Source organism: Marmota marmota, unplaced genomic scaffold, assembly GCF_001458135.2.
Source record: "Marmota marmota marmota unplaced genomic scaffold, marMar, whole genome shotgun sequence".
In the NCBI taxonomy this organism is placed as follows: Eukaryota; Metazoa; Chordata; class Mammalia; order Rodentia; family Sciuridae; genus Marmota; species Marmota marmota.
This window is the reverse complement of record NW_026000229.1, coordinates 11,167,880-11,183,682: the sequence shown is the minus strand read 5'-3', so window position 1 is coordinate 11,183,682 and position 15,803 is coordinate 11,167,880. Positions and strand designations below refer to the sequence as shown.

At 33.3% G+C, this 15,803-nt stretch overlaps 2 protein-coding genes across 6 annotated transcripts in view; both read left to right on the top strand.

Moving 5' to 3' along the window:
- The window catches only part of Lrrc49 (leucine rich repeat containing 49), a 186,974-nt gene that overhangs the window by 76,033 nt on the left and 95,138 nt on the right, over positions 1-15,803 (top strand). The gene's annotated exons all lie outside the window — the stretch shown is intronic.
- On the top strand, positions 15,389-15,797 carry LOC107137972 (cytochrome c oxidase subunit 7A-related protein, mitochondrial). Its single transcript, XM_015480473.2, has one exon. It carries the CDS (start codon positions 15,441-15,443, stop codon positions 15,783-15,785), a length of 345 nt encoding a protein of 114 aa, XP_015335959.1. The 5' UTR covers positions 15,389-15,440; the 3' UTR covers positions 15,786-15,797.

Genomic DNA, 15,803 nt, shown 5'->3' with positions numbered 1-15,803 from the left:
TCATTCTGTCACTGAAGCATTAATTTTTGGAGTTCTGCCTTTTAAAGTTGTGAAGTATCTGTTAAAAATGCATTTGTATTTACTAGAGTGAGTCATACTTTTAGCACTCTGGAATTGTAATTCTTTCAGTAAAAATTATTTACATGGAAATAAAGATAGTTATAATACTTTGCTATTTTTATTTCAATACCAAAATTTTCTGTGATTTGTCAAGCTAGTTTCTTTCATCTTTTGATATGTCCTGATGTTTGAGCACTTCTTTACTTTCTAGGGTACCAAGATGTTTCAGGCTCATCTTGTATTTTTGAATCAGCCATTTCAGCAAGTTCTAATTCCCTTTAATGGAAGATGGTATTTAGAAACCAAATTTGAGTGTTAGGTATGCTCATTGTAACTGGGATATAGTTGCTTCTAGTCTTTGTAGATTGTATTAGAAAATTATGTGTGTATATGTGTGTGTGACACATCTTCATCTGTATATATGATAAAACTGTGTGAGAGGGCACAAAATTTCATCTATGGGCTGCACAAATTCTAGAGATTTAATGCATGTACAACTTGGTAACTGTGGTCAACAATAACACATTATGTACTTGAAATTGCTAAGAAAGTAGATCCTAAATGTTCCCAACACACACGCACACACAATATTAAGGTGATAAATGTATTAATTGTGATAATGACAATGTTTTGATATATCAAATATATTAACATTTAAATAAATGTATCAAAAAGTAAATAGGAAAAACTTTTCCTCCTACCAAACAAAAAACAACTATTAATTAAATCCCATTTCTTGGATAATATGTAATTATTGAATATGTAAAAAGTTCTTGAATATGTAAAAAGCAGTTACTAACCCATACTTCTAAGAAAGATGCCTAACTAGCTAGAGTTCAATGTTATATACATATTATATTTGTCTTTAGTCTAAAGATACACAGTCAAGAGTGTGTTCAAAAGGGTTTTTTGTTGTTGTTGTTGTTGTTAGATCTTCTCAGCCATTTTTAATATGTTTGTTATTCGAAAAGCTAGGTTTATTTGCTTATCTTTTGCATTCTATTTTTTGTTGATTTTTCCTCTCAACCTGGTTAATTTAATATTTTTATTTTTGTTCTATGTAATAATAGCATGGTTCTAAGACTCAGAACTATATAAAAAGGTATCATTCAGAGATCTGTCACTCCTCCATTCCTTGTACCCATTCCACAACCTTCTCTTTTCCATTCTGTTTCTACCCACCTCTCTATATTACTAATCTCATAAGTTTCTGGTTTATCCTTACCTATGTTTATTTTGCACAAATAAGCAAGTACATATATACTAAAATCCACACGTTTTCTTCTGTTTCCTATGTAGTTTCAATATTACTCAGATATCTGCTCTACTTGTGCATGCTATACAAGTGTTCTACCACTAGCTATATGCATTGCCTTTATGCTATCCTTAACATGTTTATATGTATTTGAGAAAAGTGACTCTCTGAAACTTTTGGATTGTGAGAATTATGAGCTATCCAGTTGTCCCTCAGCTATTTATTGAAAAAATCTATCTTTATCCCAATGATTTGAATTGCTACCTTTAATCCAACTTGTCTAACTCCATTAAGAAGCTTGTTGGTACTTTTCTTAGGATTACATTAAATTTATAAATTAGGGAACTGATCTGTCTTACATTAACTAATTCTGTGCAAGAATAAGCAACATATTTCTATTCACTAACATCTACTTTTGTATCTTTCAGGTATGTTTTAAAGTTTTCCTCATATTGATTTTTACTCATTTCTAAGTTTATTCCTAAGTATTTAATCTTTTTAAATTATGGTTTTTCTCTACTACTATGTCTTTGATAATAGTACACATACTATCATACATAGCAGTTACTAACCCATACTTCTAAGAAAGATGCCTAACTAGGTAGAGTTCAATGTTATATACACATTATATTTGTCTTTAGTCTAAAGATACACAGTCAAGACTGTATTCAAAAGGGTTTTTTTGTGTTGTTGTTAGATCAACAACAACAACACTTCTCTATGTTAATTTTATAAACAATTCTTATATTGTTTGGGTTAGTTTTATTCCTATGCCAACACTGTCCAATAGAACCTTCTTTACTAGTGGAAATATTTTATACCTGCTCTGACCAGTATGTTACCACAAGCCACATGTTACTATCTGAATATAAATCAAAAATTAAATAAAATGAACTAGTTATTTCCTCAGTCATAGTAGGCATGTTTCAGATGTAGCCACATGTGACTGGGAAATAATATTTTGGATAGAACAACTCTGTGGTTTTCCATGTATACTATATGTCATCTACAATCAAAGATAGTTTTGCTTTCCAAGTCTTATACTTCTAATTTATTTCTCATATTTAATTACATTGTCTATTACCTTCAGTAAAATAATGTATAGTAATGGAATAGTGAACACACTGGCCTTATCTTGATCACAGTGAAAATGCCTCACATGTTTCCACATTAAATAAAATAGTGGGCTGGCTTTAGGGCTATCTGCAGTTATCTTTGATCATGTTAAGAAAGTATTCATCATGTTCATCGTCGCTAGCAATTAGAGAAATGCAAATCAAAACTACTCTAAGATTTCATTTCACTCCATTCAGAATGGCAGCTATTATGAATACAAACAACAATAAGTGTTGGTGAGGATGTGGGGAAAAAGGTACACTTATACACTACTGGTGGGACTGCAAATTGGTGCAGGCAATACGGAAAGCAGTATGGAGATTTTTTTTTTTATTTAGAAAATTGGGATTGGAACCATCATTTGACCCAGCTATCCCTCCCCTCAGTCTGTATACTCAAAGGACTCAAAAACAGCATACTACAGGGACACAGCGACATCAATGTTTATTGCAGCACAATTCACAATAGCTAAACTATGGAACCAATCTAGATGCCCTTCATTAGATGAATGGATAAAAAAGAACGTGGCATATATACACAATGCAATATTACTTAGCAATCAAAGAGAATAAAATCATGGCATTTGCAGGTAAATGGATGGAGTTATAGAAGGTAATGCTAAGTAAAATTAGCCAATCCCAAAAAACCAAATGCTGAATGTTTTTTCTGATATAAGGAGGCTGATTCATAGTGGGGTAGGGAGAGGGAGCATGGTAGGAATAGATGAACTCTAGATAGGGCAGAGGAGTGGGAGGGGAAGGGAGGGAGCATTGAGTTAGAAATGATGGTGGAATGTGATGGATATTATTATTATTATTATCCTTTTGCTTAGAAGACCTTAGTGCTTTTTCCCCCCAAAGTACATGTATGAAGACACGAATTGGTGTGAATATACTTTGTATACAACCAGAGATTTGAAAAATTGTGCTCTATAGTGTAATAAGAATTGCAATGCATTCCGCTGTCATATATGAATTAAAAAATAATTAAAAAGGTATTGTGTTCATTGAAAAAAAATAGAAAGTATTCATCAACTTCTGTTTTCTTCAAAAGATGGATGTTGAATGACAACTAGTAGAATAGAAAACACAGAGACAAATCCACATAGACAGTCATCTGCTCCTTGACAAAGGTGCCAAAACATATATTGGAAAAAAAACTGTGAAAACTGAATATCCATATGTAGAAGAATAAAACTAAATTCCTGTCTCTCACTCTGCACAAAAGTCAACTCCAAGTAGATCAAAGACCTAGAGATTAGACCAGAAATACTTTCTTCAGCTGCTAGAAGGAAGGAAACATAGGGTCAACACTACAATATATAGGCACAGGCACCAACTTCCTTATTAAGACTCCTAAAGCTCAAGAGATAAAAACAAAAGTTAATAAGTGGAATGACTTCAAATTAAAAAGCTTCTGCATAGCAAAGGAACAAAGAATGTGAAGAGAGACAGACCCTTCAGAACTGTAGAGAATCTTTGCCAGCTACTCTTCTGACAGGAGATTAATATCCAGAGTATTTAAAGAATTTTTCTTTATACCTAATATCATTTAAATGCCCTTAGTTCCCTATTATTAACTCCTTTACTTCCATGTCATTTTTAATGCTGTCCTTTAACTCTTGCCCTGCATGTACAATAATCAAGAACTTATTTTAATTTCCTCTTTCCTTCTTCCATCTTTCATATTTAGTTGCATTTTTACTTTCTGGAAAGTAGAATACATTTTATACAATACATAGCATGTTGTCCTTCCTTCCACGTTCTTGTCTTTATTCTAGTTTTAGGTCTACATTACTTGTTAAAGGCGCATTGTCAGTCCATTGCTCAAGTTTTCCCAGTCATCTCAATAGATGTAGCTCATCCGGTATAGTCTTCAGAGACTCTTGAGTATAGAATATTCTGATATCTTGCCTGTTTAAAACTGGTTTTCTATACCTTGACACTTGAAGGACAGCTTGTCTAAATATTCTTGGTTCACTCATTCTTTCCTTTGGGGCTTTTTTAAAAAATACTGTTTCACTGTTGTTCTGTATCATAGAGTTGTGTTTAGAGTTATCTGATACCAGTTTGATTAGAGTTTGATCCTTGTGCTTAGAAGACCTTAGTGCTTTTTTCCCCCCCCTTTATTTTTAAAGTCTAATAGTTTTATTGGCATTCATTGGTTTCCCCAGGCATTTGTTGGGCATTTTTGGTACGTTTATTTAGGTCTTTTCATATTTCCAGAAAGTTTCTTGGATTATAGTTTTAGGTATTTGTTATGTTCAGTTGTTTTGTTGTTCTTTAGGATCTCTAGTTACACATATTTGTTTTCTTCCTTGACTTTCTTTTACTTCAGCTACTTCCCTTCTTTACCTCATTTTCATTCTCTTGATTATGTCTCTGCCTTTCTTCAGTGCTGCTTGGTAAAATATTATTTGGTTTTACTCTCTTTTGGAACCTTGTATTCCAGTCTTTGATTTTGAGATGATTTTGGCTTTTTTTGTCATTTCTTTCCTGTGGTTCAATCAACTCTTCATTTCTTCCTTCATATTATTAATTTTGAATTTCTTTTTCAAGATAGTTTTTATTTATTTCAGATGCATATTTGAGGGTGTTTAATTCAGTTTGGAATATTGTGTTGCATGTTACAGTTTCCTCCTTTAAGTTACTTTTGAGAGAAACTGAGTGAATTTCATTTTCTATTCTTAAAAATTTTTTTATAGATTTAGTTTAGTCTGTTTTGCCTATTTATTTTATAGATGTGTATGGTTTGTAAGAATCTCAGAGGCTCAAGGATGATGCTTCTGACAGTGTAACAATGTACAGTTTCTTCAAGTTTCATTTTCTTTTTGTGGTAGGGAGAAGAGGAGGTTGTGTATTAGTCCAACTTTATTTTTTGGTTCTCTTTTGTCCTGCAGGACTGTTTCCCCTCTTTGCTCTTTCACCTTTCCTCCCTCACCATCCAATCTCTAAAGGGCTCCTCTACCTCCCTTTCGACCTTGTCAAAAGCAATGACTTTTGAAGACTACTACCTTGAATAGTACATGCCCTTGAAAGTACATACTCTGATCTACTTCTACTTTTCCAGTATTTTTAGACTCTTTCTGATGATGATTTCAGATTGGTTTTAGGTCACTACTGGTTCCTTTCTTCTCCTTTCACACAGTTTTTCTCCCATATTTCCTTTTCTGTCCATCAAATTATCAGTAGATGTATCTAAGAGAGTTTGTTGGGATTTAGTGTTTATTTTTGTGCTTCTGAGTGACTTGATATTTGGGTATTCTTGTCTTTTAGTTTATGTTATAGTCATTAATTTTGTGTTCTTGTTCTGTGGGGTTTTTTTGAGGGGAGGTGAATTGGAGCATTCAGTTTATGCCTCTGCTTGTTCCTCATGTATGTTCATATGCATATATTTATGTATTTACATATTATGTGTATATTTCTATTTTTATCCTACTAGAATGTGATTTCCTTAAAGGGAGAAATTAGTTTTACTCATCTTTTTTTGCCTTTGCAATAATGTCCTGACATTATTAAGTTTTCTTATTGAGTTTTAAAACAAGGTTTTAGTATAAATGTTAGACTGTTTATAGACTATCTTATCTATCCCTTCCCCAAGGTTACTGCTACCTAAAAGATTATAACATGAAGTTAAAACTTACCTAACTTTGTTACTGTGCCTGTGTAGGCTTAAGTAGCCAGTACTTGGAATCATTTATTACTTGAGAAGCTGAATATATAGAAATTGCCATCTTGCCCATGAGTGAAAGAATATGATATATATGCATGTACATATGTAAACATATGTGTGTTTATATGTATTATAAAATGATGTTATTAAATATAGTGGGAAGGTCCCTGGTTTACAAATTAATATATCATTCTTCTTGTTATTCTTGTCACTTCACTATTATATGAAATAAATGTCAAATATTTATTCATGGTATGAAGAGATAAACAGCAATGCTACATTATAATACTATATTAAAAGTTGACTGTGAAGGTCAAAAGTAATAATATATATAATGTTTAAGATTAATAATAAATATATAATGTTTAAGATTAGTAATGTCTAAGATTTATAATGAAATCTTAGAGGAAATTATTCTGTGTTTACCAAAACCAGTTTCACATTGAAATCTTGCTGACAACCATTCTGTTTGGGTCATGCAGCAAGTTAAATTTGATATAACTTTCTCATGATAACTGCCATTTAAAAATAATAAATTAGAGATCAATACCTTTGACAGTTTATGCTTTGGAAAAAGAAGAAAATGATGGATATGGATATGGGAGAACAAACCTAAAATATACATATGATTTATGTGTAAGTGTTATGGTCTGAATTGTGCATCCCTTCACAATTCACATATTAGAATCCTAAGCCTCAAGACCCCAGAATGTGACTGTATTTTGGAGAGCCTGTTCTTTCACTTAGAAATATACCATATATAGATGTTTTTATTAGTAGAGGTAGGCAAGGGGATAATAAAAAAAAAATATAAGCACTGGACAGGGCATGCTCCCTGTAAAGGTGTACAGGCACACATCATAAAACTGTGGTGTGGAATGAGTGGAATTCTCAAAAGCCGGTGTTCTTGGGTAAGTCACTATGTCTCTCCAGAGCTTAGTCTTCCTCACTCAGATAATAGATATAACAATAACTACTTTACCTTGTTTCTTTGCACACTTGGATTATTCAACTGGCATTATGGCCAGTATAATTACTAAATAATGCCTTTTAGAATTATCCTTATTAAATTTTGCATAACAGAAATAATAGTTATTTTCTTTATTGAACTGTTGTCAATGTCACTGTTATAACAAAAGACATCTAAAGACTCAGTTTAACATTATTACTTCTGGCTAACTTTATATGTCTCTATCTCCTCCCTTAACATGTTCTTTATGTTACAATCTATATCTAAGCTTTCTATTTGTTTCTTTCTGATATGACTTTAGCTTCTCAAATATTCAAGTGCCTGTAACTTTTTGAACGTTATAGAGGGGGAGGGAGGAGGGACAGGAAAAGGGAGGAACTACAGAATGTAATTGGCCAAATCACACTATGTATATATTTGAATGTGCCACAGTGAATATCACCTTTATGTATATCTATTATAAAGCTCTAATATGAAAAATACTAAATAAATAGAAGGAATACCAGTAGAGTAAAGGAAGGGTAACAGGGAGAGGGAAAAGCAGAGGGAAAGAGGACATACTGGAGACTGAAATGGAGCAAATTATATTCTATGCATATATGATTATGTCACAATGAACTTCACCTATTATGTATAACTACAAACTATTTTCATATTTTCCACAAGGGAAATTTGGGTATCATTTTCATGAATGTGAAAAAAAATAATCTCAATCATAATTTTAGTTTGTAACCTAAAAGAATGACTTCTTATTAGATGACATTTTAAAATTCCTTAGAAGAACCTGTTAGTGTCTAAGAACCCCTACTACCAAGAGGCACTAAAAAGAACTCTAGTGATTAATTGTGATGAACATGCATCACATTGATGATTGCTTGTTATTCAACACCAAGGATAATGAAAATTAAATATAACATTAAAAAAAGGAAGAGAGAAAAGTTATGTTAATTTTTCTTACCGTAATGTTAAAACTGATTTCTAGGCTAAGCTGTTGCTAACTGGTTCCCTTAGTAACATTAATAAAGTTTCCCATCACCTTTCACCTGAGTATTTAGCAGTCATTGGTAATTATTGTTGGGCTGTATTTAGGGATTACAAAGTTGTAATATTCTAGTCTCCTCTTCCTCTTCCTTCTCTTCTCTTCCTTCTTCTCAGCTGCCTAGTTTTCTACCTATAATTCTTCTGTAGAGTAAACTTTTCTTATCCATTTGATTACTCACTCCAAAGATTAGTAGGTACAGGAAAGTCAGGATAAAGTTATTCCCTTAATCTCTATTCACTATCTTTGAATTTTAACTTTAATTATACATTTTTATTTCCAGAGTTTTAGTATCTTTTCCTATCTGCTTGTATTTTGCTCCTATTTTCAAGCCTGTTTTTATTTTTTTCAATGTAGTTTCTAAAAATATTTTGTTTGATAATCCCATTATTTGAAGTCTTAGTCAATCTGACTACGCCACTTGTTTCTACTGGCTGTCAACCAGAGTGTGTTTTCATTTCCTTTTGAACTGTAAATTGGTTTTGCTGTTGTTGTTTGATACTTTATCATTGAGAATCCTTTGGGATAGTTTCCTCCATAGAGAAATTTAATCTGCTTTTATTGTATTCTCATAGGCATATGCATATTTGGACTTCTTCAAAAATTGTTTCTCCTTTTGAAATATTTCAGACCACACATTTAGTGTGGATTCCAGCTTCAAGTTGTGGTTTGTGGTTCAAAGTAATCAGGGAAGAATGTTCCTTCCCTTCTACTTAGCCCCAAGTGTTGAAGTAGGCAATATTTCTGGAGTAGCAAGTAGGAAAGTTTATAACTATTTCATTCCGTTTTGAGAATCTAGCTCTTGAGGTCCCAAATTTATGGACAGGAGCGTAGTTAGACTTGTGTGACTTTCTTTTGGTTCTGTCCTCCAGCCTTGAAGATCATAGAAACCAAAGCTTAGGTTTCAGCAGATGCCCTCAGACCATAAAGGCCAACCTTCTGTTCGCTTCTCTGGGCTTCCATCTTTACTCTCTTTAATCTTTTTTTCTTCATGTAGTCCTGATTTGTTTTAGTAGGTCATGAACGCATTTGAAAAGATTTTTTTTTCAAATATATTTTATCTTGCATTTTAAGTCATTCTGTCAGCAATGCAAACACCTGCATTGTATACTCTTTGCTTTAACTGTGCTTCACTCTTCAAAAGTTACTTACATATTGTTATAGGTGATTCTAGTTATTTTATGCTTATCAGTTGTATATATTTCAGGCTTTAAAAGCACACTTGATGATTTGTTCTAATAATTCCGTTTCCTTTCAGCCTGCTAGGTACATAGAAACTATTTAGTAAAATTTTCACTGATCAATATTAAAGAAGTGAACTTTTCATTATCAGAATTCATGATACATTATTGATACAAAAGAATAAAAACTCCTTTTCTAAAATAAATAGCTTATTTTTAGAGGTAACTTTCCAATTTGAGATATTTGACTGATATTTGGGAACTGTTAGTTAAATACCTATGTAGCATATATACATTTATGGAAATTTTATTTCTTTCTTTGTATTTTATTAAGTAAGCACAAAATGCTATAAAATATTTTCTTTTCCCTTTGAGATGCAAATTTTAGTCAGGAGAGACAGATTGTTCTTCTATAGGTTCTTTAGCAGATAGGAAGCAGATGTGGCATTGGGAGGAGACTACCGGGGTAAGAACAAATACATGAGTAAGCTGGAAAAAGATTAAAGTCAAATCATGAATTAAATGTCAGCCCAGCTTCTGAACCAAAACTTTTCCATTCTTGTCTGAAGAGATGAGCAACTCAGTGTTCTTAACAAAGAGAGAGGGGTAGAGGGAGACTGTTGCCAGTACTCCACTATACTTACTGTTCTATTTCCAGATTTTTAAAAAATAGTCTGATTTTTATTTGCTTTAGTTAGTTGGAATATAACCCTTCATTACCCTGTATCCATACTTAAGAATATTGTTCTATTTGGTTAGATAATATCTTTAAAATTACATGCATTTTGTCAGTGTGCTTCTAGGAATGTCTGGCATGCTTATTGGTCAAATGCCTGGCAAATGGCAATGACATTTGGTGAGGAATCTTCTGGACCAATGCAAATTTACTGTTACTTTAATAAAACTGTTCAAAGCATAAAGACTTAAATCATCATCGGCACTAGCAACTAACCTGGCAGCTTGCTGTGACGATAATACCTGCTGAGGATTTCAGTGATTCCTGATGCCCTCTCTGTTGTGCTTGAATTGTAGATATAGATCAGGTGGGCGCCTGCAGATCTTTTAAATCTCTAAAGTGCTTCATATTGATTATATTCATTGAGCACACTTTTTTCTCCTATACATACAAATATGATTTGAATTCACTGAAGACACTCTTTAGTTTTAGGTATAAAACCACCCATTATTAGACAATTAGAATTGTGATTATTAGATCAATTTTATTCCCTAAAGTAATATTTGAGAGATGGGGTGGAATAGTTATAATAACTTTGGTTTAAAATTATATTGAGTGATAAGAATTAAATCATAGACTCAAATCTAGACTCTCTGTAGTCTAATCTGTATAAATAGTAAATAACAATAAAATTACAGTCTTTCTACAATAAAATGAAATTATCCAGCCTACTGTGCTTTTGGACCTATGGTTTCCATTTTTTAGTGCATCTACCTGATTAGTTATGTATGTAGCTAGTAATAATCTTTAATATCATCTCTTTAAGTGATAATTCCAAGAACAACATAAGAAAGCATATATTAATTGTTATCAAGGATAAGCCCTTTGGAATAATTCCAAGTCATTATTTGCTTTCACGTACTCACCAAAACCTTATACACACTTATTGAATGATGGGTTAGGTGTTCTAGTGGTAGTCGTGGTGTATTTCTGGACTGCAAGAAGCTTATAGTTTAATTCTATTCAGTTATGTTGGGCCATTGAGGGAAAATAATCTTCCAACATAGATCATCTTCTGGCTCTGTTGCTTCTGCTCTTCACTTAATTCTAAGTGTAGAGTTCAATTAATTTTGACAAAGAATGACTCTTATAACCACAACTGCAAGTGTATTCCTGAGGAAGAAACTTTGGTGATACTCTAGATTCCTTTTATCACCTCCAAATGATTTCTAATTTCTATCCATTCTACATTCTAAACTTCCAAATAAACTATCTCCTTTTTACTCTTACAAAAATTATTATAGTTTTTTTATATTTTTGGCCCTATTTTTCACCTCTATTACTACAATCTAATTTAGAACTAGTTTTGACTCTGACCTCTTTCCTTTGTTTTATACCCTCTATAGTGTTACTGAACTGTGATTTTCTTAAGTGCGGATCTGATCATATTAGTGCCCCTGGCTTAAAATCTCTTTATAGTTTCTGTCTGAAACCTTAGTTTCTGAGAGAGGGACTGGTGTAGAGTGGCAGTCTCTCATTTTCACCTACGTACATTAACCTGGTTTTAAAATGTCTTCTTGTAATTATCAAAACATTTCTCAAAGGCAATGTAGTGCAATTAAAAAATAAGTTAAAAATGACAGTGTAATGCATACAAATTGTGACTTTACCTTTTAGATCAGTAAAGATAAAGTGTGAGGTAATAGAATTAATATCAGAGTATATTTTTACATTGATTGTGATGAAAATGTAGATATTTAAATGTGACAGTAAAAAACAGTGAACTTCATTCTTTTTTTTTTAAGAGAGAGAGAGAATTTTTTTAATATTTAGTTTTTACTTTTCGGTGGACACAACATCTTTATTTTATTTTTATGTGGTGCTGAATATCGAACCCAGCGCCCTGCGCATGCCAGGCGAGCGCGCTACCACTTGAACCACATCCCCAGCCCGTGAACTTCATTCTTGCTATAAAACTTGCCTCCACTTTAATTGTCATTGCCTAGGTTATTTTATGTACCGTAAATATTCCATGTCTTCTAGTTTTTCTTAATACATAATAAGGAATTTTCAATATAAAGCCTGGATAAATGAAAGATTTGTAAGCTTAAGTGCACATATTAGGTATTTTGAGTCAATGACCTCCAATATAAATAAGCTTTACTGAGCTGCTATAATATTTAGAAAAGTGATTATTCCTTTCTTTAAAAATGAAAATCCCAATAAGAATCTCATAAAAGTGATTATAGATATTAAGAAATGAAATTTACAGTTCAAATGGGAAGGCCAAGACCTAGAATATTGACATAATAGTGAAGAAGAACACAGGTGGAGGACTCACATAGCCCATTTCAAGTATGTTTTATATGGTTAAAATAAGAAGGCGATAAAACTACAATTTCTCTAATCACAGTTTATTGCCATTCAAAGGGATTAAATTTTTTTTATTTACAATACTCAAAAAATTGCCAAAGGGATTAAATTTTTTTTATTTACAATGCTCAAAAATAAATCTCAAGAGAATACATTGACAGATGAGGTACAGATATTGCAAAGCGAGTGAGATATAATTTAACTTAAAGTCCAAAGTGTTACAACCTAATTGCTCCAGTAGGATGTAAGCACACCTTTGTAAATGTTAAGTCAAATTGAAATTTGAGCAGTACCTTCCTATGAGAGGTTCTTGGGGAGGGATATTTGATCAACATATCAGAAATCCATGACCACACTCAAGGATGCTCAACAGTAGCAAGCAGTGCTGCTGTTGGTGGGTGAGGCTTTGTAGAATTGTTCAAAGGCCAACAAAGGGTAGCCCTGCCATAAGCTAAACTTTCAATGTCTGTCAAAATTGTGGATTTATATATGTTTTGGAGTCTTCTAGTTGAAGCTGATAACTCACATATATGATCTGATAAGATGTGATATAATGTTTTCATGGGGATGGTGGTTACATTCCATGTTCTTTATTTTTATTTTTATATGGTGCTGAGGATCGAACCCAGTACCTTGCATGTGCTAGGCGAGCGCTCTACCGCTGAGCCACAACCTCAGCCCCACATTCCATGTTCTTAGCACAGGAAAACATGCTATTCACATAGTAAATTGTGTATTTGGAATAACTTCAAAGCTATGTTACAAAGATTATAATGACCAAGGCATTGGCTATTAGTAAAAAAAAATAGACATATTTATCAACCAAACCAAGTAGAAACCCAGAAATAGATTCACACAGATACAGCTAGGTATCTTTGACAAAGAAGCAAAGTTGATTCAATGGAGAAATGATAGTCTTTTCTGGAACAATTGTATGTTGATGTGGGGAAAAAATGAACGTAGACATTGGTTTTACATCTTTTAACTCAAAATGGATCATAGGACTAAATGTAAAACACAAAATATTAAAATCCTGAAAGAGCCAAGCATAGTGGTGCATGCTTGTAATCTCAGTGACTTGGGAGGTTGAGGCAGGAGGATAGTGAATTCAAAGCCAGCCTCAGCAACTTAGTGAGGCACTTAGCAACTCAGTGAGACCCTGTCTCTAAATAAAATATAAAAAAGGACTGGGGATGTTGCTCAATGGTTAAGCACCCCTGGAAGAAAATGTAGGAAAAACTTTAGACAAGCTTGGATTTGACAATAAGCTTTTAGATTCAAAACCAAAGGTTTGATCCATTAAAGAGAAAATCAGCCAGGCATGGTAGTGCATTTCTGTAATCTCGGCTGCTTACGAGGCTGAGGCATGAGTATCGTGAGTTTAAAGCCAGCCTCAGTAACATAGTAAGGCTCTAAGCAACACAGCAAGACCCTGTCTATAAATATAATAAGAGCTAGGGATGTGGCTCAGTGTTTAAATGCCCCTGGGTTCAATCCCTAGTACCAAAAAAAAAAAAAAAAAAGAAAGAAAGAAAGAAAGAAAGAAAAAAAAAGGAAAGAAAATCAATTAAGTTGGATATCATAAAATTAAAACCTTCTACCCTTTGAAAGACATTGCTAAGAGAGTATAAAGACCAGCCACAGACTGAGATAAATTTTTGCAAAACAAAAATCTGATAAATCACATATCTATAATATTAAGAGACTCTTAAAACTCAATCACAAAACAAAGAGGGGAGGCTCAAGATGACAGAAATGAGCAAGGCAGCAGTCCTGGATCTCCTTGCAGCAAGTGGGGAGGCAGCGAAGGAAAACCAAAATTGAGAGAAATTTATTATAGGTATATAAAAACTTGAGGAACAGCAGAGATCAACTAAAAAAGTTTTTGTTCTTATGAGGTTGTATAGAATGAGACCTGGCCCAAAAGCAACTATAGGTGTATAGGGCTCAGTGGTATTGCTTAAAGTGGGGCTGATATTGGGATAAGCAGAGATCACACAGTGAATTAAAATATCATCATCTGAATAATCACCCAACACAGGCTCTTAAGAGGAAGAGGCTCACAAACTAGTCCTTCATGTAGAAGAAGTCAGAACCATACCAATAGACAGGGACACATACAGATAATATAAAAAAGCAAGGCAACAAACCATTCCAAACAATTCCAAATGCCTCAACAATAGACTTCTTTGACACCACAGTGTAGGAAATGTGAGAGAAGGAATTTAGAAAGTTCATAGTTAAACTGTTATATGAGGTAAAAGATAATGTAAGGAACAATTGTATACACAAAGTGAAAGGTCACTTTAATAAGGAGATAGAGATTCTGAAAAAGATGAATCAGAAATCCTCAAAATGAAGGGATCAATAAGCTAAAATAAAAATTCAATGGAAAGCATAACCAATAGATTAGACCACTTTGAAGATAAGAGTTTAGGAAGCAAAGATAAAGTATATAATCTTGAAAGTAAAGTTGATCATAGAGAAAATGATGTTAAGAGATCATCAACAGAATTTTCAAGAAATATGGGAGAGCATTAAAAGGCCAAATTTAAGATTCATTAGGATAAATGAAGGGTCTAAAATATAAATTAAAGGAATGCACAATTTTTGAAATGAAATAATGTCAGAAAAATTTTCAAACCTAAAGATTGAAATGGAAAATCAAATACAAGAGGCATATAGGACTCCAAATATGCAAAATTACAATGTATCCACACCAAGGCACATTATAATGAAAATGCAAAACAACTTAATGGGCATTTTTAAAGCTGCTAAAGAAAAATAATTAGTCACATTTATAGGTAAACCAATGCAGATCTCAAAAGATTTCTCAACCCAGACCCTAAAACCTAAAAGGTCTTGGAATAATATATAACAAGCTTTGAAAGAAAATGAGTGCCAACCAAGAATACCATATCCAGAAAAAATTAAGCTACAGGATTGAAGATGAAATAAAATCCTTCCTCAATAAACAAAAGCTAAAAGAATTCACAATTAGAAAGCCTGGACTACAAACATACACAATACAACATTTCATGAATCTTCTCTGGGACGGTCGCGCAGGCAGCGGCTGCGGGAAGCTGGACACCAGCATCATGTATTACAAATTTAGTGGATTCACGCAGAAATTAACTGGAGCATGGGCTTCGGAAGCCTACAGCCCGCAGGGATTAAGGCCAGTGGTTTCCACAGAAGCACCCCCAATCATATTTGCCACACCGACTAAACTGACCTCTAGTCCCACTGGTTATGATTATGCTGGGAAGAACAAGGTTCCAGAGCTACAGAAGTTTTTCCAGAAATCTGATGGCGTGCCCGTCCATCTGAAACGAGGCCTTCCTGACCAAATGCTTTACCGGACCACCATGGCGCTGACTGTGGGAGGGACCATCTACTGCCTGATTGCCCTCTATATGGCTTCACAGCCCAAAAACAAATAAGTTAGGCTACAGAGGACT

Coding starts and splice junctions, on each gene's coding strand:
- LOC107137972 (XM_015480473.2), top strand. CDS start 15,441: ATGTATTACAAATTTAGTGGATTCACGCAGAAATTAACTGGAGCATGG.